This window comes from Manduca sexta, chromosome 26 (genome assembly GCF_014839805.1).
Source record: "Manduca sexta isolate Smith_Timp_Sample1 chromosome 26, JHU_Msex_v1.0, whole genome shotgun sequence".
NCBI lineage: Eukaryota > Metazoa > Arthropoda > Insecta > Lepidoptera > Sphingidae > Manduca > Manduca sexta.
Window position 1 is genome coordinate 15,246,097 of NC_051140.1, and position 26,920 is coordinate 15,273,016.

The following is a 26,920-nucleotide window of genomic DNA, read 5'->3' on the forward strand; positions in this document are numbered from 1 at the left end:
GTTTATACTATAAAGCAAATAAAATTTTGTAGCAATTGCATTTAAAACTTATAGTTTAATACTTGGGTTCAAACTCTTTTAATAGGTATATGTATTTTTATTATCTTTTTTGTTTGCAATATTTATTTTAAAAAACCCTACGTTTGCCACGTAAAGCCCTAGTAATAAGTGCTTGTGAGCTTGCAGAAACCGTTTATACACGTAATTAACATAACTCAGAAAAGCGGTTCCAAAAATCGATCCTTCCAGAATGGATTTGAATAATTAATTTATTGCGTTAGTTCGTATGAACAAAAGTTATTTAATTGTGTACAATTGTAAAGTTACTTACTAACTATACAGTTGTAATCACACCAAGAGAGTTGCGAGTTACGACACAATACACTCAACGGTGACATAAACTATGTATGCCAAACTGGCCTACTAAGAACCTCTGTACCACGCACATAGGTATATCACGCGTATATACATAAGCATGTAATGGAACACGGCCCGTACTATTGAATTGCGACAATTCCGTGTATTTGGAGTATGTTTTGCCTAAAGGCATATTGATATTAATCGATATTTCTTCTCTAGCTTTCGCCTCTAATCCGCCCGCGTAGGGATCTGTTTGTTCCTTCTATATTAATTTATGATCTGCTTGTCTACAACCTTCATCTACGTGTAACCAACTGTCTATGCATGATTGGTTAACCATTCGAAAATGTTAAACAAATTATATTAGTAACGATTTTTAACAAAGCTTAGGACATTTTTTTGTTCTCTATCGATCCTTCGGAATTCCTTTCCTTGTAAATCATACTTTTTAATAGAGTGGTTACATCTAGTAAGAACTGTAAAAGCTACATGTGGCCACTAATTTTAGATTATTAAGGGTCTATTTCAAGTAAATTTTATTTGTCAGTTGTCGTATTGAACGGATCATGTAGATATTATCATTTGTTTGGGAGGATATATTTTTTGCATTTGCTCATGTTATACATTTATGTTATGAGTAGCATTTACCCAAACCCTTAAATATACCCTTAAATTTAGTTTACATACCATTATAAAATCAGTCAAACACACATTGTGAATATGAGATAGTGAAGAATTTGCTCTCACAATACCCAGATCCGGTGCAAGTATGCACATCAAATAACTCATGTGGGAAATCGTCCCGTAACCTCTAGCGTCTTAATCAGCTGTTGTATACACCGTGATTTATTATTACAATATTGTTATTTATTTATAGTATGTATCGTGTCTTTATATTCTCTGGTCGTAAACCATTAACTGAAACTTATCTGAAACTACGTAGTTGGATTCGTGAGTAAACAATGACATGCATTATTTTTTGTGGACATTAGTACAAACTTTTCCTCGTTTAAATAAACTGACGCTAACAAGTGAGTTTCTCAATTCTTAGACGAAATTGTTTTTGTTTGAAACGTTTGTTTTTTTTTTAAATTTAACAAAGCGACGAAACTCGGTAGAAAATTCGGTTCATTCAAAAACAATGACGTTCGACGAGAGATGATACCCAATAGTTGCAGTTACTACAATGAATCCTAAACTGACACAACAGAAAGTTTTACCTATTTTTCTCTTTCATCTATACTTCTATACTATTATATAAAGCTGAAGAGTTTGTTTGTTTGTTTGTTTGTTTGAACGCGCTAATCTCAGGAACTACCAGTCCAAATTGAAAAATTCTTTTTGCGTTGGATAGTCCTTTGTTCGTGGAGTGCTATAGGCTATATATCATCACGCTATACCCAATAGGAGCGGAGCAGTAATGGCTAATCTCAGAACTACCGGTCCAAACTGAAAAATTATTTTTGCGTTGGATAGTCCTTTGTTCGTGGAGTGCTATAGGCTATATATCATCACGCTATATCCAATAGGAGCGGAGCAGTAATGGCTAATCTCAGGAACTACCGGTCCAAACTAAAAAAATCTTTTTGCGTTGGATAGCCCTTTGTTCGTGGAGTGCTATAGGCTATATATCATCACGCTATACCCAATAGGAGCGGAGCAGTAATAGCTAATCTCAGGAACTACCGGTCCAAACTGAAAAATTCTTTTTGCGTTGGATAGCTCTTTATTCGTGTAGTACTATAGGCTATATATCATCACGCTATGACCAATAGGAGCGGAGCAGTAATGACTAATCTCAGGAACTACCGGTTCGAACTGAAAAATTCTTTTTGTGTTGGATAGCTCTTTATTCGTGTAGTGCTATAGGCTATATATCATCACGCTATGACCAATAGGAGCGGGCAGTAATGGCTAATCTCAGGAACTACCGGTTCAAACTGAAAAAATATGTTTGTGTTGGATAGTTCTTTGTTCGTGGAGTACTATGGGCTATATATCATCACGCTATGACCAATAGGAGCGGAGCAGTAATGGCTAATCTCAGAAACTATCAGATCGAACTGAAAAAAATATTTTTGTGTTGGATAGCACTCTGTTTTTGAAATGCTATAGGGTATATATCATCAAGCTATGACCAATGGGAGCGAAGCAGTAATGAAACATGTTGCAAAAACGGAGAAAATTTATTAGTTTTGAGGGCTTCCGTTGCGTGCGCTGCGTAAACAGTTAAAGTTATGCAACAATGATGTATGACGGGATTGTTCCTCTTAAAAAGTTCTACAAAAATATATTATAAAACAAAGTCCCCCGCTGCATCCGACTGCCTGAACGTGTTAAACTCAAAAACTACCCAACATATTAAGATGAAATTTGTTATGGAGACAGTTTGAGACCCTGGGAAGAACATAGGCTCCCGGGAAAATATATAGCGTGACTTTTATAACGGAATACTTTAGCCCGAAAAACTTTCTAACGCGGGCGGAGCCGCGGGCAAAAGCTAGTTTTATTATAATACCAGCCCTATATTACTGTTCTGAGCACGCGCCTCCTCTACTACTGAGAAGGTTAAGTCCTTAGTCCACTACGCAGACCCTGGGCGGGTTGGCAGACTTCACATACCTTCAAAATTCTTATGGAGGTTTCTCAGGTATGTTTCCTCATGATTTTTTCCTTTACCGTTAAAGCGAGCTATAATTGACAATTAAATGGATCATTTATGAGTTTTAAATTATTTTATACGCCTCCTCCTGCAGGGATACTGGCTAGGGCTTATGTTGACATATTCAGACCTACCACCATAGGCAGGTAAAGAGACATAGTTTTATCACAAAATATTCCAATAGTACCTACTCGTTTTGTCCCACAGTTGCTTTGGGATTCCTACTAACATTTAGAGATATATATAGTCCGCTGATCCAATTCGGTATATCGCCGCACCGAAACACAAACGTACGTTCAGTAACCGGTAAACAAATGAAAAGGCGTGCTAAATAACGCATATTTCACGTGGAATCTAACGTTGAGCCAGCTAACAGTTATCTACAAGAAGCCAACTTGGCAAGTGTTCCGCGCGCATTGCTCTGTCGAATTTGTTACACACTGTCGCATGATATTGTGCGAATCAACAAATATTTATGCTAATGTGAACTGTTTGCTCGTTTCAAATATTCAATACCGTCTTGTAAATTTATTTGTGATCATATTTAAACTTCGAACGACGGATAAACATCATATTTTATGGAATGTTTTTCGTGTATATGGTTATTGACGTTGTGCGTGACAGCAAATTTAACTGAGATGAATATAAAAGGCGTAATTGTCACTTTTGCTCATTGTGCATTCGACATTTTCTTGCTGGTGTTGAAAAGTATAAAGTTGTACTATTGCATAAAAATTTTTGTTCTAATTTTTGAATATATTCTCACCTACATCCGACTTTTTGTGATGGGGTAAAATAACTAAAATCTCTTAAAATAAAAAAAAATGGAAGGAGATACAACTCGACATGAAATCTTCTGTTGAATAGAATTACCAAAACAAACAATATTGAACACTAAGCCCCAACGTAATTGGTGTATTGTTTTATATTGTGAACCGCTCCAATCAGCCGCTTTCAATCTGCGAAATCTTAATACCGTTTTGGTATCTATTGATTGAAATAAGGCGGCTTAATTCCAGGAGCAATCTCCGTTCAACTCGTAATATAATTAGAGATGAGGCGGGACAGAGCGTTTTCACGACCGTCTGCCCTTCAACCGGCTTCTGATTGGAACGCAAATAAATGTCAGATTTGAATAATTAACTTTGCGATAGTTCTCATTTGAACCAACCATTTATGCCACCTTTCAACTCTTTAAAACTTGTCTTCGCTTAAGGACAATGTCGTTTTTGTAGGCCGTAGGCGTATTTATGCTAAGGAGGGCCATTTCAGTTCAGGGCCGCCACTTGAATCACGAAAACCGAGACGGCAGAATATTAAAGTTTTTGCTTACGTGCTATATATTAGAAATATGTAAAATTTTTGATAATATATAAACTAAGCCGACAAATATTAACGAGTATGTATCCTGTTTTCAGTAAACAAATCTTATAACTGATGATTTAAGATCGCGTTGAAATTATACTGTCAGCTAAAATGATAAAAGACTTTTTATTTTAAACTTCTAAAGGTATTATGAACAAGAAATACAATGAATGTAACTTAGAGTCTATAGGAGATTAAACTATAATATTTTGCACGAGGTTTTAACGTGTCTATAACAAAAACATTATCAGAGACAGAGTCCGTAAGAGTCGGTAACTGTTTAATTTGGTATTACAGTTGATAATTTTAGGCGTGACATAATTACTGGTTTGCCCTGTTTCTACAAAAAAAAAAATACAATTGAGTGGTCCAAGTTTCTAGAATGTATTATCCATAACTTCCCTGTTTCAGTCACAACACACGCACGCAATTTTACATGTCAGCCGACCATCGCGTCACTTTAATTCCAATTACACTAATTAAATCACATGGTCAAAACCCGCTGATGATCCTCCTACATTTGGCCGTTATTAATTAACAAACAGCGTGTCCCATACAAATACTTGAGTCAACACGCGACTCGATAAAAGGTGTACAAATTATCACTGTTGGTCGAACAAACCGAGTGTCTGTTTGTACGCCTCGACACGCCCACGAAACTTCAGCCCTTTATTGGGTATATGCTTAGTATGTTACATTATACATTGGTTTTTGGAAACGTAAAGTTCAAATATATTTGGCTTCGTGTTATAATTGCTACATGATTATACTAATTTTAAAACCCGAACTATGTAATACAATTTATTGTTGTGTTATTGGATTTTGAATATTATTTCACTGAAGACAATTTCGATAATAGTTTGTCAGTAAAAAATCTCTGCGCTGTTAATATTATATGCGCCGGTCCTAATGTGATACTTTTATAAACCACAAATATCTTTGTCATTGTAGTTTTCTCTTTAGAAGTGCACACTAACAAGAAGCATAACAAACTGAACACTTGTATGCCCGCAGGAGTGAGATGATATGCAAATAGTGCACTTATTGGTCCGCCGGAGATATTTTATTTACGAAATTTAGGACAAGTGTAAGAGACTCGATATGGCGTAGATTATAATCGAATCCGAAAACACATTTTACAACAATCCTGAGACGGAACCTAGAGTTAGTATCAGAACAATAACATCGTACAGTACATAAATGCCATTAAATCTTCAAACCGTCCGGACAATGGTTTATATGATCACACGCGGACAAGACAACCCGTCTCACAATACGGTACGCATAAGCTGCAATGCTTATACAGTATTACATACGACGGACAGCTAGATTTCACAGTGGTTTGGAGATTATCCATCGCTCTGTTACACTACACGTCAACACCGTAACCATATTATATGTCATTGTATTCAAATGTTGAATATGTCAGTTACGGAATATAAATGACTGCAAGAAGTGAAGTTAGATATTGCGGTAAGATGCGGTGATTGTCTAGTTGGGAATGGAACGGTGTGCCGAGCCGAAGGCCGCAGGTTCAATAAACAAAGCACACGCCGCTGACTTTTCGAAATTACATGCGTATTGATTGTCAATTATCGTTCGCTGTAATGATGAAGGAAAAAATCATGAGGAAACCTACACACCTGAAAATTCTCCATAAGAATTTTGAAGGTATATGAAGTCTGCTATTCCGCACTAGGCCGGCGTGGTGGGCTAGGGCCTAAACCCTCTCAGCAGTAGAAGAGATCCCATGCCCAGCAGTGGGCAATATATAATACAAGTCATATGTTATTATTGTATTATGGTAGGAATAATATTTTAAATATATTTAATCGCGTGTTCCCATGTATGCGTATACAAAGACGTTGTGTTTTAAGTGTTTACGTGTTATTGAAATTCGAATTCATTTTTATCATATCACCTTTTATTGACTTTCATATAACTTTTTCACATAAACCATCGACCTTTTGGGATGATAACATTTAAGTAGTTAAGACGAGATTAAACATGGCTGCTTTGTCATATTAATTAACGTCTCTAATAATTATAATTAACCAGGGACCTGGGATGAAGTTAAAGAACACTTTTCAACTTTAATAAATCTCTTTACGTCTACTAAACCTTTAAGATCACGAACTATTGAATCCGTAGGGATTTGTTTCTGTTAATCAGGTTTAAGGAAATTGTATTTCCATTGTTAATTCCGTTTGGTGTCATTAAGGTTCTTTTATCAAGAACTAGCTTTTGCTCCCGACTTCGCACGCGTGAAGGAGATTTCCGGGATAAATGTCCCGCTACATACTTTCCCGGGATAAAAGGTTTTATTGTTTATTTGCTATTTTTTTTTCATACAACATTTCTCCTGACGATAACGAACATATATAAAAGAAAAATATTTCTAATTTGGTGCAGCCTTTTGGAAGTTATGCGCGTACAAACATTTCAGTGATTCATTTTTATTTATATAGATTAGGCCTACAAACAGATGATTCATGTGTTGGTGGTGGTCGTGTTAAGCCGTGAAGATTTGGTCTACTGCCCAAAGATACTATTTGGTAAATGTGGATGCAATCCGGGCCTTAATGAAAATGGATGAGTTGGGCAAAAGTGAATTTAACCATTCAGCCATCATTGACCGTGAATTGAAATGCAATAGCATCTGTGTGGTCGCTATTTAGCAAAGCTAGCACTCCACGTCGGATTCTTGTATAATAATCATCTACGATTCTAACCGAGCCAAACCATTAATGTGGCGACAAACCTGTCTGAACCGTGCACTTACGGAATTACAAAATGTATTTTCAAAATATTATACGCACCAATTGGATAGCGGACTCATTCTTGTTCTTTACTTTTATCAAATATTTATGCAGTATAAAGTCTAGCACAGAAGGAATTGTTAAAATCAGGCAAAAAAACAACAAGCTTTTAAATTTCGGTAGAAGGGGGGAGAATGTCAAGGAACAGAATAGACGCAATATCCAAATGTGACGTCATCGGGAATTACGGTGCGTGCGTTCGCAGAATGGCTTCTTTTTGCGTAATATTTACCATTATATTATATAGAATAATGTATGAAATCAAAGGTAGGAATGGTCCCATATTGGAAAAGCGCAAATTGTACTTCTAAAGTTTAGAATCTAAACTGTACAAATCCTGTTATCAGTTACGTATTTTCGCTTGCTATAAATTTATCTTTCGTTACAGTCGAAGTAACTTGGTAAAGGCAAGATAAAAAAGTGTATCAACTGACGCTAACGTTGGGACAGTTGCGAATAAATATGTTTGTGTTGTGCTCAGGGCGTACTCTTGGTACCAACACATTCGGTCGCACGGTGACCCCGTCGCCAACAACTACACATTCCACACAGTCATCACGGCGAACGACTCCGCGCCGAAACCTCTCAGGGATTTGAGGTAAGAATTTTTATTATTATACTTAACATTTTTCCTTTGATAACACGCCATGTTTTCGGCCGACATACTCATAGACTTGCGTAGAAAATTACCTCTGTTGCTAGCCAAAGATGGAATTTAGCGGAAAAACGAAATGCGACGCTTGATCGAATTCCCTTGAGCAACAAAATTATATTTGCCTTTTAATATTTTATTTACGTGTCTTTGATCGCTAATGGACGTAACATTTTTTTGACTGTGAATTTGATCGACTCACACTGAAACCATATAAATGTACGTTAATACATTACGTAAACTATCGTGTTACTGGAAAGCAATATGTTGATTGACGTTTATCGTTTGTTAGGTCAGAAGTCAGTCGTGTGAGGGTTGGATATAAATAATAACTAGGAATGGGTGACCTTAATCACCGCTGTATACCTTGATAAAGAATAATGACGCTTGACGTTTGATACATACGGCTATGTTACGCTTCTTTTAGTTAAATATAAAATTAATATTTTCAAAAGAATTTGATCGCAAAGATATACTCTGTTATAATGCATAAAACTATACTTTTTAAGTGTGCAGCGCTAGTGAAATCACAACATGTAAATAGAAAAATAAATAATTGTATGTTAAAACACAAATAATTGGTAGGATTACATCGTTTAGCGGTATGAAGCTAAATAAAGTGATGATAACGTATAAACAAAGTTAATGTCGCGTCAAACGCTGTTTGCACTATACATAACCTCTCTAAGTGTGAAAGCGAATTACTTAAGCACGTAACGGGGTCGAGTGTATTGTCACTCGGAACCTATCAGCGATTTTACACGTCCGCCCAATATTCATTTATTCCGCTCCTTAACTTCTTATTGGGACATAAATAAACAAGCAAACATTATTGGGCCTCGGTAATCCACCAGGAGGACCAATAAGCATGGAACTTTACGAATAACTCGCAATAATTGCTTTTATATCGATCGATTATACCCGTACCAGCGGCTGAGCAATATTAAAACGTAATAAGGCATTATACGTCGAGCAGCGTGATCTCGTTTTTTTTTTATTTGTGCGTAGGCTCTATAGAAACGGGAATTTATTACGGCGAATATTACTCATGTTGGCTCGGGAGCCTATGGGCACCGAAATTACAAGATTAGTAGCTCTTATCTGTGTAAAATATAGCGTCAAGTGATAAATGGGGTCGCGTCGAGCATGCCGTTTGTAAATCAATAAATTAATAACCGTGTGTATAGGATTATAGCCTAATAGTCGTAAAATGTTTGTCTGTTAGTGGAATATGGATTTTAATATTTTGTTTTTTCTGTATAATAAAAAAACAAGTATTAGAGTTTGTTAGGAAACAACGTTAGACTTATTTTCCGGTTATACAGAGGTCGATAATTCAGAAAGCGTACAAGTCTGATACATAAATCATTGTGTAGGTGTAGAAGTTTTTGTTCAAGCCTTGTTTTACTTTTTGCAAGAGGAACTATTGTCGTAAACCATGGCGGTATGTTTTTGACATTTAATATGCACGCCATACAGCCAACATCGCCGTATCATTTGGTGATATTTCTGATCTACATATGAAATGATGTCATCAAGAAATTTATCGTGTTTTTTAATGATAAATTAACGAGGTAACATCTATATTTTTACGTCATATTTTCACTTTTATAAATGAAAACATGTCTTATTTCCTATGATTGGTTTTAACAGGATACGATAGTTGTGACTACATTCGAAATCTGTTTTATGGTTATCAGACACATTTTGGTTCCCGCAAGAGACTTTAAGTATTTTTTTTTCGAAACTGAAATATGTGGGCTGTCAGTTTGGATCCTTAGACGGTTTACAGCCAAAAATAAAATTACATGATATTTTTTAAGACTGCCTTGTTAGCATAGTTGTATCGTCCTGCCGTGCTGAGGTCTCAGGTTCTATGTCCATGTCGATAAATAAGTATTTGGTTTTACTGTATAATACTTATTAACTTTGTTTTGAATTTGAGCCTGATAAATGGCAATACGCTTGCCTTCTCTTATATATAACACTTCGGCGTACCCCTGGGAAAGGAAAAAGCCATTGATACAATACTTTAGATAACAGACCAAATGTCCATGTTTGTTTAGGAATCGGTGCCTGAACCCGGGCAAGTACAGCCACTATTTGGAGCGGTGGCTGGCGGAGTACAGCGTGCACCAGCTGCACATCATCGACGGCTCGCTGCTGCGCTCCGAGCCGGCCACCGTCATGAACACGCTGCAGAAGTTCCTCAAAATCACACCGCACATCGACTACAATAAATTGCTCAAGTAAGTATTTTTAGCAACTATGGTATTGAGTAACTAGCTCTCTATCCTTTCGGTCTCTGAAAACAATGTATACCGTGTCCCTTATATTCATTTCTAGTAAAATAATTTCGAAGTGTTTATGAATTTAGGGCATTAAGACAATAACAGATCTAACGTATTTTAATATACTTATTATAAGCATTGATAGATATTGTCAGGAATATGGTCAGCAGTCACGTTATGAATCATGCATTTTATCTTGATATACAATTGTATATCGACATTTCTGCTCTAATACTGAGTGCGCACCCACGGTCTCAGCTGGCTTTCTACTGTCTCTGCCTAAGGCGATCGCCCACTTCGACCCGTATTATTGTAAAACCATTATTGCGTCGCACTATTACTTCCAAATCCAGGTCAGGACAAAGTCAATCCTCCAATACTATATATTAAGTATCAATACATTGTAAGGCATTTTAAGCGCGTGCATAACAAACTTCACAGAATTTCGCAATTTCATCCTTTTTTGCTTATAGCAAGATTCAAATTGAAGTGTCACATCGTCGCTGATGTGTCATTTTAGATCGTCTTGAATACGAATGTGAATATTATGCATAGATTTTCCAACGGGAATATTGACCTTTATGTATTTGTATAGAACAATACACATCAACATTGGCATTTAGTTTAGTTATACAAAAGAACCCTCGTATAACAAACATAAATGTGAACGGTTAAAATAATTGCTTTTGAAACAAAAAGTACCACCTAATGTAGAGAAATCTAACCCTTATGTCAGAGAAACAATAACTTATAAGCTTTAAATACCGATTTGTAAAGCCGAAATAAACAACCATAATACAAATGGTTTACTAACAATACGTTTTTCTATATCTCCTTCGCCACTCCACACAGTGGTGGATTTGCCCTAAGGCCCAGTAGGCCCAGGCCTAGGGCGGCCAGACAATAAAGGCAACAAGAAATATCTCAAATGCAAAGTATCTTAATGTATTAAATGCTCGTGTATCTTATGATTATAATCTTCCTAAATCACTATTTTGGGTGCTGAGAAAGGGGCACCACATGGCATAGAACAGCTAGGACTGCAAATCCGCCACTGACTACATACGTATGTTTTCCATACTGCAAGCTGTCTTACCCCCGTCCGATCGACACGGACGCTTATTGCTCCCGCCGCATGCCGCGCTGGTCCGCCGCCGTTCGCGTCATCAATGCGTTGTTCGTGACCTGCCCGCCGCAACTGCCTCGACCGCGTATCGTTTCCCATAGATTTCGAGCCATGCTTGTACCAATAGTGTCGTGTACCTGTCAATAAATATTTTGAATTGATTCGTAAACTGTCAATTTGCGTATTGTCATGATTTTTCCATGCAAATGGTAATTAATTATTGGCTTAGGTCTGCTGAGAATTCAAATTAAATTGCAAAATTGGGGATAAGCTTTTCAAATATAATATAATAATTCGAACCATAAGTTATTGTTCCTTCTACTTAAAGTTATTTATAATCGGCCGTTATTATTTAAAAAGTATATTAACAGTAGACAACATCTTCATGAGGTAAAAAAACATATTAAATACAAAACTATTTACTATAGATCTCTTCCAAGTTAATGTATATTTTCAAATTCATGTCATAAGCACATAAATTAAGAATACATATTAAACATAAGACAACCAATATTATCTGGGTAGAATCTGTCTGGTAGTGTGCAACACCCGTCTCGCGTGTAAGAGAGTGTCACTTGTTAATTATACGAACATGCTTGTGCATGTGAATCGTTAGGAGTAAATTAAACCCAGTGTGTCTGTAAAGAGAGCTTCGCACGACCTGCGACGTCCATAAATTGTGCTGATAAGCGCCTTTTATATTTATTGTGTTACATTTAATATATTAGCTTTGGAAACCGCTCACTCGGAAAATTTGATCAGCGCGGGCGAGTGCTGTTTAAAACTCTAATTGATTTAACTAGATAATGTGTTTAGATTGTGCACAGTCGATGCCTTAACTTTATCGTTTTGGAAATTTGGCATTGACGCGGCGCGCCTTTTTTTTTAGACAATAATAATCCAAAATTAGATTCAATATTGCTTTAATCGCGTTACATTTAGAGCCCGCCTACACAAAAGTTAAACCCTCATCAATGATCCCACACATTGTTTATGAAAACTAGTGAAAATATCCAGAGTTGTAATTACGGCACGGTGACCTAAAACCCCGGGGCACGCACACATTTCCACATAAACACGATACGCCAGGAAAAAGGGTAATAGATATTCTGAGTAAGCAAGTGCTATACACATATTCAATACTCGCCAGTAAGGGCAGTGGTGTCTGTGCAATAGACGATAACTTAGACACAATAGCCCGTTAAACTCGAGCCCGACTGCTTAGAGAACTAAGTCGCGGGGGCTAATAACGGAGCACAATGCCTTCTATCTACATAAAACAGATAGCTCGCAACTATAAGCTGCCCGCTAGTGTCTTTTAAACCACTCCCAGCGTTTATCTTCGGAATTGAATAATTTTGTGCGCTTACGTTGAGATTGCGGGTCGAATATTGCAATGACGCTGAATTACTGTCTACTTTGTGTTTTTAAGATAACTTGGTGAATAGGTTTTGTGTGTGTGTTTTGAAATAGAATTAGCTGCATATAATAATTCATTGCATGTGATTGGCGGAAATCGGGTCACCTATTGGCATTAAGTGATAATCGTTGGGCAAGAACAATGTGGTTAAGTTATAAGAAATGGCTTCGAGGAAAGATATGAGCCGTACTGAAATGCAATAAATATCAGTTCAAGTAGGATTTCTGTAATTCGGCCGACATGTCCTATTTATGCTACATGCAAAATTTAATGCTCTCTTAGAATTATAATTATAAATCATAATTATTGTCGTAGAAAATCTTCAGTATAACTGGAGGCAATCCTTTAATATTTTATAAATAATTCTACAACAACCAGACATTCATGACACGAAAATTAAATATATTTGTGAAACCATTAGAAGGAATTTAACCATATATAGCCATATAGATCTAATTCGATCCATTTGACATTACTTACCTTCGCCCCGGCCAAAACCGGGGACCGAAAATATCACCCTATTACTTACCAAAGAATTTTGCCCTTTCGAGAATTAGCCAATCAAATCACAGGGGTCAGATGGCAACCGCCATCTACATAATGGGAATGATGAATAAAATATTAATGTGCGTTACTAGAACTTCCAATAAGAGGCTCGAGCCGCGCTCTGCTGACTCCGGCACTCACTCATATGAATGATGAAATTATTGAAAAACCGACCTAATACATGTAAACATAAGAAGAACATCGATATTCATTATAAACGTACCTTCATTCCGAGTTACTTTACTTTTTAGTGGGTAACTTTGGTCGTGTTAGAACTTTTATCGCTTATTCCTTGGGGAGCGCTCTGAGGAACTGTTTAGGATGATTCTGATGTCGCACCACCCGTCACCGTAATTGCATACGTCCATACAACCTGGCAACAATTCCGTTAAAATTATAATTGCTTTAGTGATCTTCCAAATTCCCGTTTGCTTAAAAACTTTGTACTGTTGTACCTGTTTCCGTCTTTCACTTGTTCTTCTTGTAAAGAATTAAAGATTGCATTACTTTGTCCTGACACTATCCCGGGGATTGTTATATGGGGTGATGACCTGTTACTGTCATTACATTAGGCCCTGACTGGCCAATGATCCAATACCTAAATGTAACCTAATCTACCATATTTTATAGTTCTGAATGTACTGGATTTAAAATCGATTTGCCTTAACATATTTTATCATAAATTGATATATATGTTGTTATTATAAAGTTTTATTTACTCTTCAAATAAGTACAACGTGATTTATAAAACGTTATTGTTACAGGTACGATCCAAAGAAAGGTTTCTTCTGTCAAGCAGTCGGCAACGAGAAAACCAAATGTCTCGGCAAATCCAAGGGTCGCATATACCCGCCGATGGAGGAGCGCTCCTCCAAGTTCCTGAAGCGGTACTACACGCCACACAACACGGCGCTGTCCAAACTCCTCGTGAGGATCGGCCGGCCCGTCCCGCAGTGGCTCAAAGATGAACTATCCTCCAACGGATAGCATTACATACAACCTTTAAGGTTGGAACGAAAGAAAACTACGCGCAGGCTGATCAAAGTTTGCGTGGTGGCCATACCTTGACGTGGTCCGAGGATGGTCGCGGCGACCGGCAGTTGCGAACTGCTGACGTCCATATTGTTGTTTACGAAGTGTTTCCATGTGAGAATGTGTCTGTTGATATAATATCTCTGTCTATACATTCTTGTAAGATACGTTATGAACGAGTGATATCGATGACTCTACGCCGCCCGCTCCGCCGGCCGTGGCGTCCGTTTTAGTTTAATTTTTTTACTCTCGTAACGTAGAGTGTAGTGTATCGAGTCTGTGTTCCCAGTGAAACTGATACAATTTCGACTTTGCTTGCCCGACGTGAGGGTTGGTGTTTGCCTGAAGCGTTCACGTGTCGTATACCACCTTGTAATCTAGCATCACATTAAGTACATCACGACGAACTCCGATGGGAAACTGTGTGATAACTCGCGAGTGTAGTCGCGTTACGTGGAGCGGCGCACTGTATAGTGCCAGTGTGCGCGTCCGAAGTTGGTGACGTGAGGCGCGCGGCGGCCGTGGTGCCGAGTGTCACGGAGTGTGTCGGAGTGTCGCGGAGTGTCTCGGAGTGTCTCGGAGTGTCACGGAGTGTCTCGGAGTGTGGCGGTCGGCGGGGCCACCTCCCGTCGGTTTAGGTGCTATTCGTTAGTAGTTTCGTCGATCTGTTCGTTATTAGTTGGTATGGTTTTGTTTCGTGACGTCCAAGTTGCCGGGCGAAGTTTTCTTGCCTGCCGCGAGCGAACGCGTTCGCCCCGACGTTGAAATTGTTTCAAACATCTCATTCCAATATATTGCCGACCATCGTTACACGCTTATTTTATTATGTTTTGTTTTTATAACAATGTAAGTACCTGATGCAATGTGTAATGTAGTTAATTTTGTACATTTCGTACTGATATAGCATTGATGTAAACATTGGTTAGTGTGCCATACGCGACGCGCGGCACCGGTGTTGTTTACTATTGTACCGTAATTTAAAAGTTCATTTATGTGAATGGAACAAAGTGCTAGTCTGTTTGAACACGTTTAGTTTGTAATAACGAGCGGCAATGTTTCTGGAACATTTGCATCTCCAAGTACACGAACAAGTACACAATCGTTTGTCATGTTTTCGTTCAGTTAACCGTTAAGCCTTAATATGAATATACAATACGTATTGAATATGACGTTATACATAAACGAACCTATATCAATGACGACGCAATCAATGTATTTGCTATATTTTTTATATAAATCATTTATTGGCGAAACACCGTTTAGGGGACTGGTTTTGTAAAATGAATTACATTATACCTATAAATACATTTTCTTATTCTTTGTTAATGTAGTTGTCGGTACTTAAAATATGTAAAAACTCTTCTCCTGATGAAAAATAATAGATAGAGAAATACAGAAAAAATATATTAAAATAAAAATTGATATTTGAATATAGCATTGGATATTAATGTTCTTGTGGTATATATTAAAATTGATTTTGTGATTATTTTTACTTTATCTCGACTTGCGGTAATGAATTTGACTAACAAATTCGGTTGAGGCCGATTATGGCGACTGAACTGCACAATAATCGCAAAAATATGGCAACCCGAAGAGTGAAAGTATTAAATCACGAAGGTCAAATCGGCACTCGAATTGATATCCGATACGCTTTTTAGCTTAACTTTCCACAAGCCACCCTTAAATGTAACAGTTAAAATGCACCGCGCGTACATCGGCGACCCACGTTCGAATCTTCCATCGGGATCTGTAAACCCTATTATTTGCTACGAGCCATGTAAATATTATTTAATTGGCCATTTTGGGGCCTTATTCTGTATCCCGCACGTTATTTTGACAGTGTGTAACAAGCACGTAACACAACGCATCATGTTTAGGACTATAGAAATTTGGCTTACAGAATACCATTCCACGTACATTTCTCGAAGATAACATGACACGGCCGCGTTACGCGTTTACACTATCATACAGAATAATTGGTTGCTTGGTTTGCTATGTCAATAATTTAAGACATATCATTCGTCAATCGATGTCGTTATAACCGGTCTCGCAGTTATTTTACGTAGAAAATGACCTTACGATGTAAAGAAATGAATTACGTTTTGTCTTTGTCGTGTGGATGTTCGAAAGGAGATAGGATCAAAGAGGACTGTCAGGAAAATATTATTGAGTAATTTAACGTTTCCATTTTAAATTTTAGGTATAAGACGTAAACGGATTTTGGTCGACCATTTACAAATATTTGCGGTACGTAAATTGTAAATTTTATAATTGACATTGTTTTAAGTGTTAATAACACAATTATCGGATATTTTCCTGACAGTGCCGATTTTATTAAATTTGCGGTTATGGGACTTTAAAATGGTTGTGTTTACTTCATAATCGCAAATTTGTAGCTGAAGCAAGCGAGATGTCCGCGGATTAGTTAATTTCGTTCTCAAATAGTTATTACGTTGTAATGAGTTATACAGCCAATGACTGCTCTTAAAATGTGTTCTTTATAAGAAATTAATACATTACTTATTTTATTAAATGATTTAAAACTGATATGTGTTTTTGTGGATACCCTACTGGAAAGTTTTATACAATTGGCTTTCTTAAATTTATTAAAACGTATTAAATTCGTTTTGTTTTTAAAGCGAGGAAATAAGTCATGTTCATTTTGACCGTTTAAAAATAACCCTTATAGAAGAACAATCAATTTTGTTAGACTGGAGAGGAAACGGACTGGAAAAAAGAGAATGTTTACATTTCTAAAGAAATTTACGCGTTAAACTAAACGCAACAGCAAGCTATAACTTCACGTCGATGTTCTAAACTCGCCTGCAGGAGAGCAACTCGATTGTCCGTGTATTCAGGTGTATATAAAGGTTTTTGGGCTTCATTAACCTGAGATTATAAGGCCATTCGCATTCTTGAAGTAGCCACGCATATAGATGACCTTTTTTCCACACAATATCCTTTGAATACCCTGCATAAAGACGAAAAATCTCAAAAATATCCAAAAAACTCTGGGACAAGACACTACTATAAAGGATTTTTTATTTCGTAATGTGTACCCAGACTTACGTTTTTGCTAGTTCCACAAAATCCACTACTTATCTGTAGGTACAGTCGGTCACATAAGTAGCTGAACAAATTCAAAACTTTAAATCGCCTATACGTCTCAAGCTGAATTGATTTTTTTTTTCTTTGTGTGAAGTAAAGTAAATACTTTTAATTTTTATAACGAAAAACAAAATCTTAAAAACACCAAGTGTATACCTAAACGACTTGAAGTTGTAAATTTGTTTGGTTAATTATGTGGCTAACTGTACCTACTCATTAGTATTTTTAAAACATGACGTCGGCAAACATCAAGTAATGACCCGATTATAACCTATTACCGCCGCCCAACATCCGCAAAAGATTACTTACATCTCCATTTCTCCGGCATTATATGAATTGAGGCCATAATGATTATTTACCTATGTAACCTGTTCATTTAAGGGCTCAAAAACACAATAGCCTCACCGGAAACCCCGTAAGAAGATTAAACATTCTAACTAACCCACCTCGTTACGGCAGACCGTTGTGCTGTTTTGTTTTTCACTTAATCGGATATAAAAAACAATGTTGAGTAACGAGAGATGCAAACTGTTATTAGTCGTAATCGCAGCCATCCTGCCAAGGGACTGAATATGTCTTTCAATGAAAAAGTACAAACGTACGTCATTAGACGTGTATACAATTCAATACCGTATATCGAGGTGAATAGAATACGGGTAAAAGGTAAGAAAAAATAAATTAAATGATTGCACAAACGAAATAATATCAACGGATTCGATAAACCTGATGTAAAGTTAATTATTAATATCACAAGTGATTTATTTATTTATTTATTGTGAATAGTAGGTACGGTACAAAACACCACTTACCCTATTCATTATATAAAGCTTAATATTAAATTACGCTAACAAAGATCTAAGTACCTTTCAATCAAACTCGCAGAATCTTAAACATTCTTACAAAAATACTCGCCTATCACTCGCAAACATATCACACTCTGGTTTCGTGTCCAGGAACCGATTTAATGTTAATATATTTTAAGGCTCCTTTTCAATTGAGATAAAAAGGTAAAATAAAATACATTATGAATTAATAAAATTATTCGTACATGACTTCCAACAATACCAAAAAAGTGATTTAGACTGTGGTGTAACCCTACTTCTAGTTAACCTCTTCTGTTTTCATGCTGTACTATGCAAAACCGCCTAGCAAGGTTCTACAAAAAACCCTGATGGATGGTTATCAATCGTCCGTTCCATCTGCAAAACAAGTTTCAGGAATATAATCATATCAGCCCTGTATTATATACTGTCCCACTGTTGGGCAAGGGCCTCCTCTACTACTGAGAGGGATTAGGCCTTAGTCCACCACGCTGGCCTAGTGCGGATTGGTAGACTTCACACTCCCTCGAAAATTCTTATAGAGAATTTCTCAGGTGTGCAGGTTTCCTCACGATGTTTTCCTTCACCGTTAAAGCTAGAGATGATTCACAAAAAGTACAAACATATATTTTTTTAATAAGTTAGAGGTGTGTCCCCTGAGGATTTGAAACAGCGAACATTCGTCTCGGCAGTCCGTTCCACAACTAACTAGGGTATCGCTGTTTATAGTTCCGGGAATAAAATTATAAATTCAATATACTATTTTAGTATAACAATTTCAGAAACTAACCCTGACTCCGATCAAGCTACACCATGCTAACACATTCAGCGTACAAAAACGTTCTATACGCAGTTCAAATTCAATACATCACCGCAGTTATACTCAAAATAAATGGGAAACATTTACGCATCGAAATAACATTTTGCATACTACGGCGCGAGGACCAATACCTCAATATACTAAGCTTGTAATACAACAGCCGTATTTCATTCAAACCAAGCATGCAGTTACTGGGCTCGATACCAAAACCAATGTATATTTGCAGTAATACGTAACGCTTACCAAGCCCAGTGGTATTGCGAAGAAATACTACGTAACCGCTCCCGGAACTCTTGAAAAATGTATTAGCATTCGATATTGTAAGTATTGAATGTAACGTATGAACCCATTGGTTGTTCTGGCTTGTATTGTGCAACTGCGATGTATATTGTCGCAAGTGTAGCGAAATTGAATCTATATATTTAGAATATTGAGATTTAGTACTGCTATATAAACTTTATTTTTACTTTAAAAACTTGTCTTATTTTAATGCGTAGATAATGAACCAATATTCGTTGTGTTGAAGTTAAAATTTAAATTAATATAATAAATATCCAGGCCTTTATCCCCGAGGGCTAGGTGTGTTCGCAACTAACGCAATCACAGCTCGATAATGAGTATTTATTCTAAATCCGAATACAATGATTAATTAGGGAAAACTAATTCTATACATTTTCCGGAAAATACTGCCATGTGTAATGCGCGAAGTCAATAATTTTGCATACTATTCGTATTTTCGACAATGCAAACAATAGAGTCCGTTCAATATTACAAAGTATCGTGAAGGGTTTACGAACATAAGTAACTTTTTATTACAAGGAAAAAGTTTCTTTATAATACACAATAGCGCTCGTAGAGCTGCGTACCATAACTCCATGCTTTATAACTTGTACTCCGATACAAACAAATCATTAGCAAAGTAATTTATCAAACTAATTTTAACAGCAAGTTTTCATAGTTGAAACGTTCAGTGAACAGCTGGCCAGTCCATCAGCGGAAAAATGCACACAAGTTCCATAGCAAAGAAAAAGATGCTCGCAGCGTGGCGTCGAAGGAACAACCTGCTTGCGTTATGGCTTTTATCTTAAAATTACCGACAGTGATGGATGACGGCTGCCTCACGCCGGGTAATTCATTTATCTGCGATTAAGGGTCGGCCGCCTGATGCTGCGCCTTCATCAACACTAACTATAAATTGACATGTTAAAATGTTGTTAACGCTAACGCTTCTCAAACGTCACCTTTGATCGTACCTATAATGAATTTCAGTTTAACACTAACCTTAATCTTTAACCTTTCATGACTTCGGGCCGCCACCGCCGGGACTCGTGTAAATATACCTATACATACACTGTACATGAATAATGAATGCAAAAGGACTGTAAACATTGAACGGAACCCCGAATGGAAAGCGTTCAATAGAGTGAGAAATACGGCAGCTTTAATAACGAGATAAAATTAAAGAGAGCTAAACGTTTTACATAAAATGATATTAACTCTTTGCCAAGAGCAATAAAAATGCCTTGGGAGGTGCGCCGGTGCATTCGGATTACCCAATTACAGCGGATGATATTACGTGCCACTTAGTTTCTTGCTGTTTTTGTTCAGTTCAGTTTTATATAGAATGAGTATACATCGGCTGTAATATTGACTTGTTTAGAGTAAATTGTGCTGCACAAAGCGATATCCGGAGAGGTACATTCAGCTCCGGTGTAGATGTGAGTATTACAGGGGCGCTAGACGCTACAGAGTACCTCTGATTTGTTAGTGCAGAGCTGATAACGCGATTTTGACGAGCTCGCGCTGCTCCGCCGAGGGGTTTGTATCATTTTCCGATATTCGTTCGAGCACTCCTAATGCCTGCTGACACACAACTTGCCGGCTTCGTTAAAACACTGTAGCATCTTCACAGTTTGCAACAAAATACTGGAAGTCTATGTTTGAACATGATAATACTTTTATTTTGTTTATTTAAAGTCAACGAAAAGATGATATTATTACAACTAAGTAAATGCTGCGGTTGATGTAAATACTATTTAAGGTAAACATGGAGTTAACTTAAATATAGTACGTACTTAATGGATTTACTAACAAGAAATAAGTGACACTTTTAAAAACTCATAAGGTTTTTGTTTTTTTATGGTCTTAGTAGATTTTTTAACATTTTAATATTAATATCTACGTCTACAATTTTGGCCTGACCTTCCTACTTTTTCATAAATACTATGTTCTACATAAATACAACGATTGTTAATACCGTAAATGCAAAAATGATCATTATATATTTTCCAGGTAAATAACATCTGAAACAATTTATAATCTCAGGCATCTGAGGTAGAGAGTATTACGTGCTACCCAGTTTGTGGCAATCTACGGCAAAAGGATGTCCAACAAACAATATCTAAGTTTGTGTCGCTTTGTCGTAATATTTGCCAAGACTCCGAAAGCCCGGGCAGAGTTTGAGCGACTTCTCGAGCTTATTACTATTTGTGTTGCCAAGAATCCCGTCTCTTTCACTTGCTGACGGATGGCACAAAACTGTCTCATTATTTTAAAACGGATTTCTCTTACCGCGCCACGCTCCTTTTCATTTGATCGCGTTTGCTTTCATCAATGAGATCGCGCACCTAACTCTGCACCCGTTTCATAATAAAGTCAGTATAAAGATATTTTTATGTACTTATTATATCCAACTCAGATTTTTATTTATACGGCAGAGAACATTAATAAAAAACGAAATAAGCGAGAACAGCGAAGCGCAAAACAAATGAACAAATGATATAAGTATGAAAAGCTTTCGCATCTCCAGTATCCGCGTTATATCCCTGTTTCCTTTTACCTCATTAATAATTAGACGTGATATTCCGTTATCACATTTCGTACGTGACCTTTTATCGCGACGGCACCGAGTAATCTATACAGATGTGTTCACTTCGTTACGTACAGTTACCGTTGACTGTATGACACGTTGTTTCGTCGGCGGAATGAACGGCATGTGTTTACGTCACTGTAAGTAAGAATAATGGGTGCACATAAATCAGTGGCATCTTCACGTCGTTTTGAATATTCACAAAAGATGTCAACTCCTTGCGAAGACTCCATTCAGCGAAGACAAACGCGCCGCGACGCCGTCTTACAATACTCCCAATTGTGTCACGTTATTAAACTCACGCCTACATTATTGTGTACAGCGCTGAGGGTACACACTGGGTACCTCCGCCTTCCACAAAACACGTCGCCACTTATTTTATATTTGTTCGGCTTTCATCGGACTCAAATTGAATTTATTGGTCTATAAAAATCCAGCATCTGTAATGTGACAACTACTCGTACGAGTATGGTATAGAATTGGTAATACAGCATTAGTTTGCTATAATTGAATCACTACTACACAAATACGAGTTGCGAAGAATGTTGTAATAACATTTTCAAAGTAATAATCTCAGATAAATAAAGCAATCCGCAACATAAATTCCGCTCGCTATTTTAAAGTATCATGAAAGCAAGACACGGAAATTTTTAACACAACTAAAGATTAAATAAATTTGATGTAGGTCAGTCGGTGTTAATTTGCGGCTTCGCTAGGAAAGCTTTCTTTTTCTTTAATACCTCCTGTGGTAATTACTTAAAACATAATGAACAACGAACAATAGGTACCAAGAATTTATTTAAAAAAATGTTCTTATTCCTCTGTTTTTTAGTTCACGGTAAACGCAACGTAATTATTATAATACCGATAATATTTCTCAGAAACAAGTGAAAAATAAATGTGATATTATTCTCTACGTAATGTAAGTTAGCGTTGGCTTCCCAAAGCTAAAGAGAAAGCTGATATTAAAGTTTCTGCGCGAGAATTCTCGAGGCGGGAATTCTCAACAAATTTGACCTAAGTCGAGAGGAGAAAAATATCGAAAAGACCCGAGAATTCAGAAATCAATTCAAAAGACTATAAGACTAAAAAATAAGTATGACTAGCATGTTTCCTATAACTTCATGAATACTAGTGGGTTGTAGCCTCGCCCCCATTATTTTATCAGGCGGGACAAACATATACGTCATAAAGTGACCTATGCGTATCTACTCTTAAAAAGCCGAAAAAACGTGATGTTTTGGTAGACAGAAATACCTATGACTGTGTCCACATATCCCCGATTGTTAAGTCCCAATTAATAAACTAGACTTCTAGACTCTGAGCTGGTACTGAGTAGAAAAACCGAATATTTATCACAAAGTAGCCAATGATATTTCACACACTGTATTTATATGCCGAAATCATTCTAATACGATCAGCTGTATCGGCGAGTATACATACCAAATATCCCACCGTCCAATAATATTTACAAATTACGTTATTCTACATGTTACAAAAAAAATTTAACTTGATTTTATTGCTCTTATACGCTAACCACTCCACTGTTTATATAAATTTACATATGGTATTTTGAAACATTTAAAAAATTCTTGATAACTCGTAAAATACTGGTCGATAATTCTTGTGCTTCGAGAAATGAAAAATCTCGAGAAATCAGACACCCTGGCTAATATTGAGGTTCTGCGATTTAACCGGTAGCCGCATTGAAGATAGGCATTTATTTTATTAATTGTAAATTACCAATAGACTCTTAGTTTGGAGTTATTTATATCAAGTAACACGTTTGCTTATTTACCAGACTGCGCAGTTTAAAAATAGAATAAAATATTTATCCGACCTGTAAATCAAACCTCAAACCACACCGATTTCACAAATCCGCTTCCCAATAACAATCTCTTGTTTCAAAACATTGTATTTCAAAAACAAACATGACATATTGTATTGACAAAACAGCAAAATATAACAGATGTGCCATATAAATAGGCCTGATAGGCCCAAATGTTTTGCCAAAAAACGATACAAGTTGTTATTGTGCGCAGGTACGGAGTGCGGCCAAGCGAGGGCGAAACTTGTGCGAGTTTGCTAACATTTATTGAGCGGAAAGCGAGCGAGCACTCGGCCACCGAGCGCCGTCCACCGACCATCAATCCTACTATTGACAACTTTATTTCTATACTTTTAATGACAGCCTCGCAACATATTTAATCTGCACCTAAACCATTCCGCACACGCGCGCCACAAGGAAATATTCTCGTCCAATATTTCATTTTCCTGATAAATTATACCATAGAAGTAGAATTTCCTAAGTCCAGAATTGTTGAGAAAAAAAGCAATTTCGCGCGTCCCTTCAGAGGGTGAGGACTCTTATAAACATCGGGACTCTCTAGCAAACTGCTGGTGCCGTAATCTCCCGAAAACATAAAAGCGTATGAAAACTTTAGTGTCCAATAAATTTTGCCAATACAAGCGAGGACGTTGGGAGATATTTTAGTTATGGGGTGTTAGCACAGCAGCCTCCGTCTAGAGTATCCACCACTCAGGTACGACAATTCAGTTTTTACTCGCTTTAATCTAATTATTTACGCTCAAATGGAGTGTGCACCCCATAAAGATTTTATATTTCCAAAGTTACCTATTTAATTTAAATACAAAGTTTAATGAAGTGATAGGGGATTTGAAACTTTGTTGTTTACCTTCAAAAGTATGATCAATAGGTAAGTTTGAACGTTTTGAGTTAATTTACCTGATATAACAAAATTATAGCGCTTATACAGATATTGATATATTGCAAAAGGGTAGGTATAATTGTAACATAGTTGGACTTTATCGTCTAATTTGTTTTTGCATGGCTAGAGTCAGCTGAACGTAATCAAAACTATACTGGGTATATCTCAATCGAAACTGGAGTGTTGTGCTCAAAACGGGTTGGTAGGTATATTAGCCGTGGTAGCACGTCCACAATTTGCGGCCGCGGATTGGCACGAATCGAGCGAGCAATATCAAAGTTGCGATATGTGTCGAGTGTATTGGACTCTGTTTGCGTGACGAACCTTTTACCAATGTTATGTTACAGTGCAAGCTCACTTTAATAACCTATATTAAGTGTGCATTACGAAGATATTGAATCCAAAGGACGATGGGTGATCTATGCCCCATACATATAATGTAGTCCAGCATCGAATAGTGATCGCACCGTGCGTCACCGTTATTCACTTTCGATTTCTTTTTATTTTCTCTTAAATAATATCGAGAAAGCAGACGATGGAAGATCATTACTTTAAGTTTATAAATCAATTGCAACAAATGAAGTAAATTAAGCTGACTCTGAGTTGTAAAGTCATATAATCTATATTATTATTTTAGAGCAGCGTTAATTTTAAAAACGCAGTAAAGATGTACAAACAATTTGTTCAAAATCCGATTTAGATTCTATAATTGTTTATTATTCATTGACTGACAAATTATTCTTAGAACAGTACAAAATGACATTCACTGTATCGTACCTGACTTCCACTTATTATTTGAAATTCAATTATGAATAAACCACAATAGTTGAACGGCGCAACCGCTCTCGGCCATGGTTAGCAATAAAATTCATGAGACTGATGTTACATTCATGAGAGGAATTGGGAAAAAAATACCGTGTAAATATGTTTGCGATACAAGGACATGTAGATTTTATGAGCGACTATGGTTTACGTTGTACTGTCGGCCGCTGTAGCATCCTTGTGGACACAATGATCACTACTTTATATGGTTTTGAAATACAATATAGTTTTGTCTTTTGTAACTACATTGATGCATGTTTTCATGTAAAAATTATTTGTATTTTGTTCCTTGGCAATAAAATTCGGAACTATTGCTATGCCCGTATTCTCGATGGTTTAAGTAGCGATACAACGAATGCTCATAGAAAGGGAAACGCATTTTCGTCATACCACGCACAAAAACAAACAGGCAATATTTTTTTACAAAAACATATCCCACGATAAAATATTTTCCTTATCATTTGAAAAATGTTTGATTAGTGAAATAGTGTTACTTTTCTTTATTATGGAACACAAACAAATCCAATACTAAATTTATATCTGAAATGTTGCAAGAAATACTATTTCTACATTTACATAAAGAGCAAAGATCTAAACAAAACTGGAGTTACTTTTTAAATATATTGTATTAGTGGTACAGCGCCGTAGCGTTTCAGTATTTTTAAAAGTTAGCAGGATATTGTGCCACATAAAGTCGGACACAATATCTACTCGCCTATCCGCTGTATTATAAAACAGGGGAGACCTGCTTTTATAAAATTACTCCATCTTGTTATTGTTTTCTCGGCGCCAGAGATTCTTCGTGACTTAATTTATTACTTTGTATCGTATTTTAATTATAAAAGACTCGCATTGGTCTAGATTTATTGTGCTAGTTATTTAAATGGATTTTTAAAACGTATCTACACTGGATTTATGGAGGGAGACAAAAAGCTGGAGATTTTTATTTCGCAGGACGTTGTGTTATCGGAATGATTTGCATAATCAAACGGAGGGAACGTTCGATAAGAGAACGCGAGTTTGTGTAGAATTTCCTTTGATATTCGTGTAATATACAAAGCACGGATAGCAACACGTTACATATTTTATTGCCTTAACTTTTTAAAAAGAGGGAATATTTCAATGGATATTCGTTGCTGCATTCGTATTCACAAATCAAATTTTATACCGTAATAAAATGTTCCGCATTATTGCGCGTGTTATATTCGGAAATGGAACAAATTAGGGAAGAAATTAATATTACGGTTTAAATATTTCACAAATACTGTACATTATATTTGTAAATGTATGCTTTCGTTAGCAGCAAAATACAATACCCATGTAAAATAATAACTACAGAAATGTTAAAGCATAAATCATCACAGTTGCGTTTAATAGAGACCTTCACATTAACACGGATTTAATTTACTCCAGATTTAAAAAATGCACGCCGAGCCTATATGAATTCCCATCACTTTCCAAAAGACATTAAAGTAGTT

General features: G+C 36.6%; 1 protein-coding gene across 3 annotated transcripts in view; it reads left to right on the forward strand.

The window, feature by feature from the left end:
• The window catches only part of LOC115451008 (bifunctional heparan sulfate N-deacetylase/N-sulfotransferase), a 111,831-nt gene extending 96,277 nt beyond the window's left edge, over positions 1-15,554 (forward strand). For 2 of the 3 annotated variants that reach the window (XM_037443711.1, XM_037443712.1), the window contains exons 13-15: positions 7,688-7,804; positions 9,925-10,107; positions 14,006-14,228. In XM_037443711.1, coding sequence (XP_037299608.1) covers positions 7,688-7,804; positions 9,925-10,107; positions 14,006-14,228 — 523 coding nt within the window. Of the gene's footprint in view, positions 1-7,687; positions 7,805-9,924; positions 10,108-14,005 lie in introns of all 3 variants that reach the window. The other variant, XM_037443710.1, reaches the window with a different exon arrangement.
• The last annotated feature ends 11,366 nt before the right edge of the window (positions 15,555-26,920 follow it).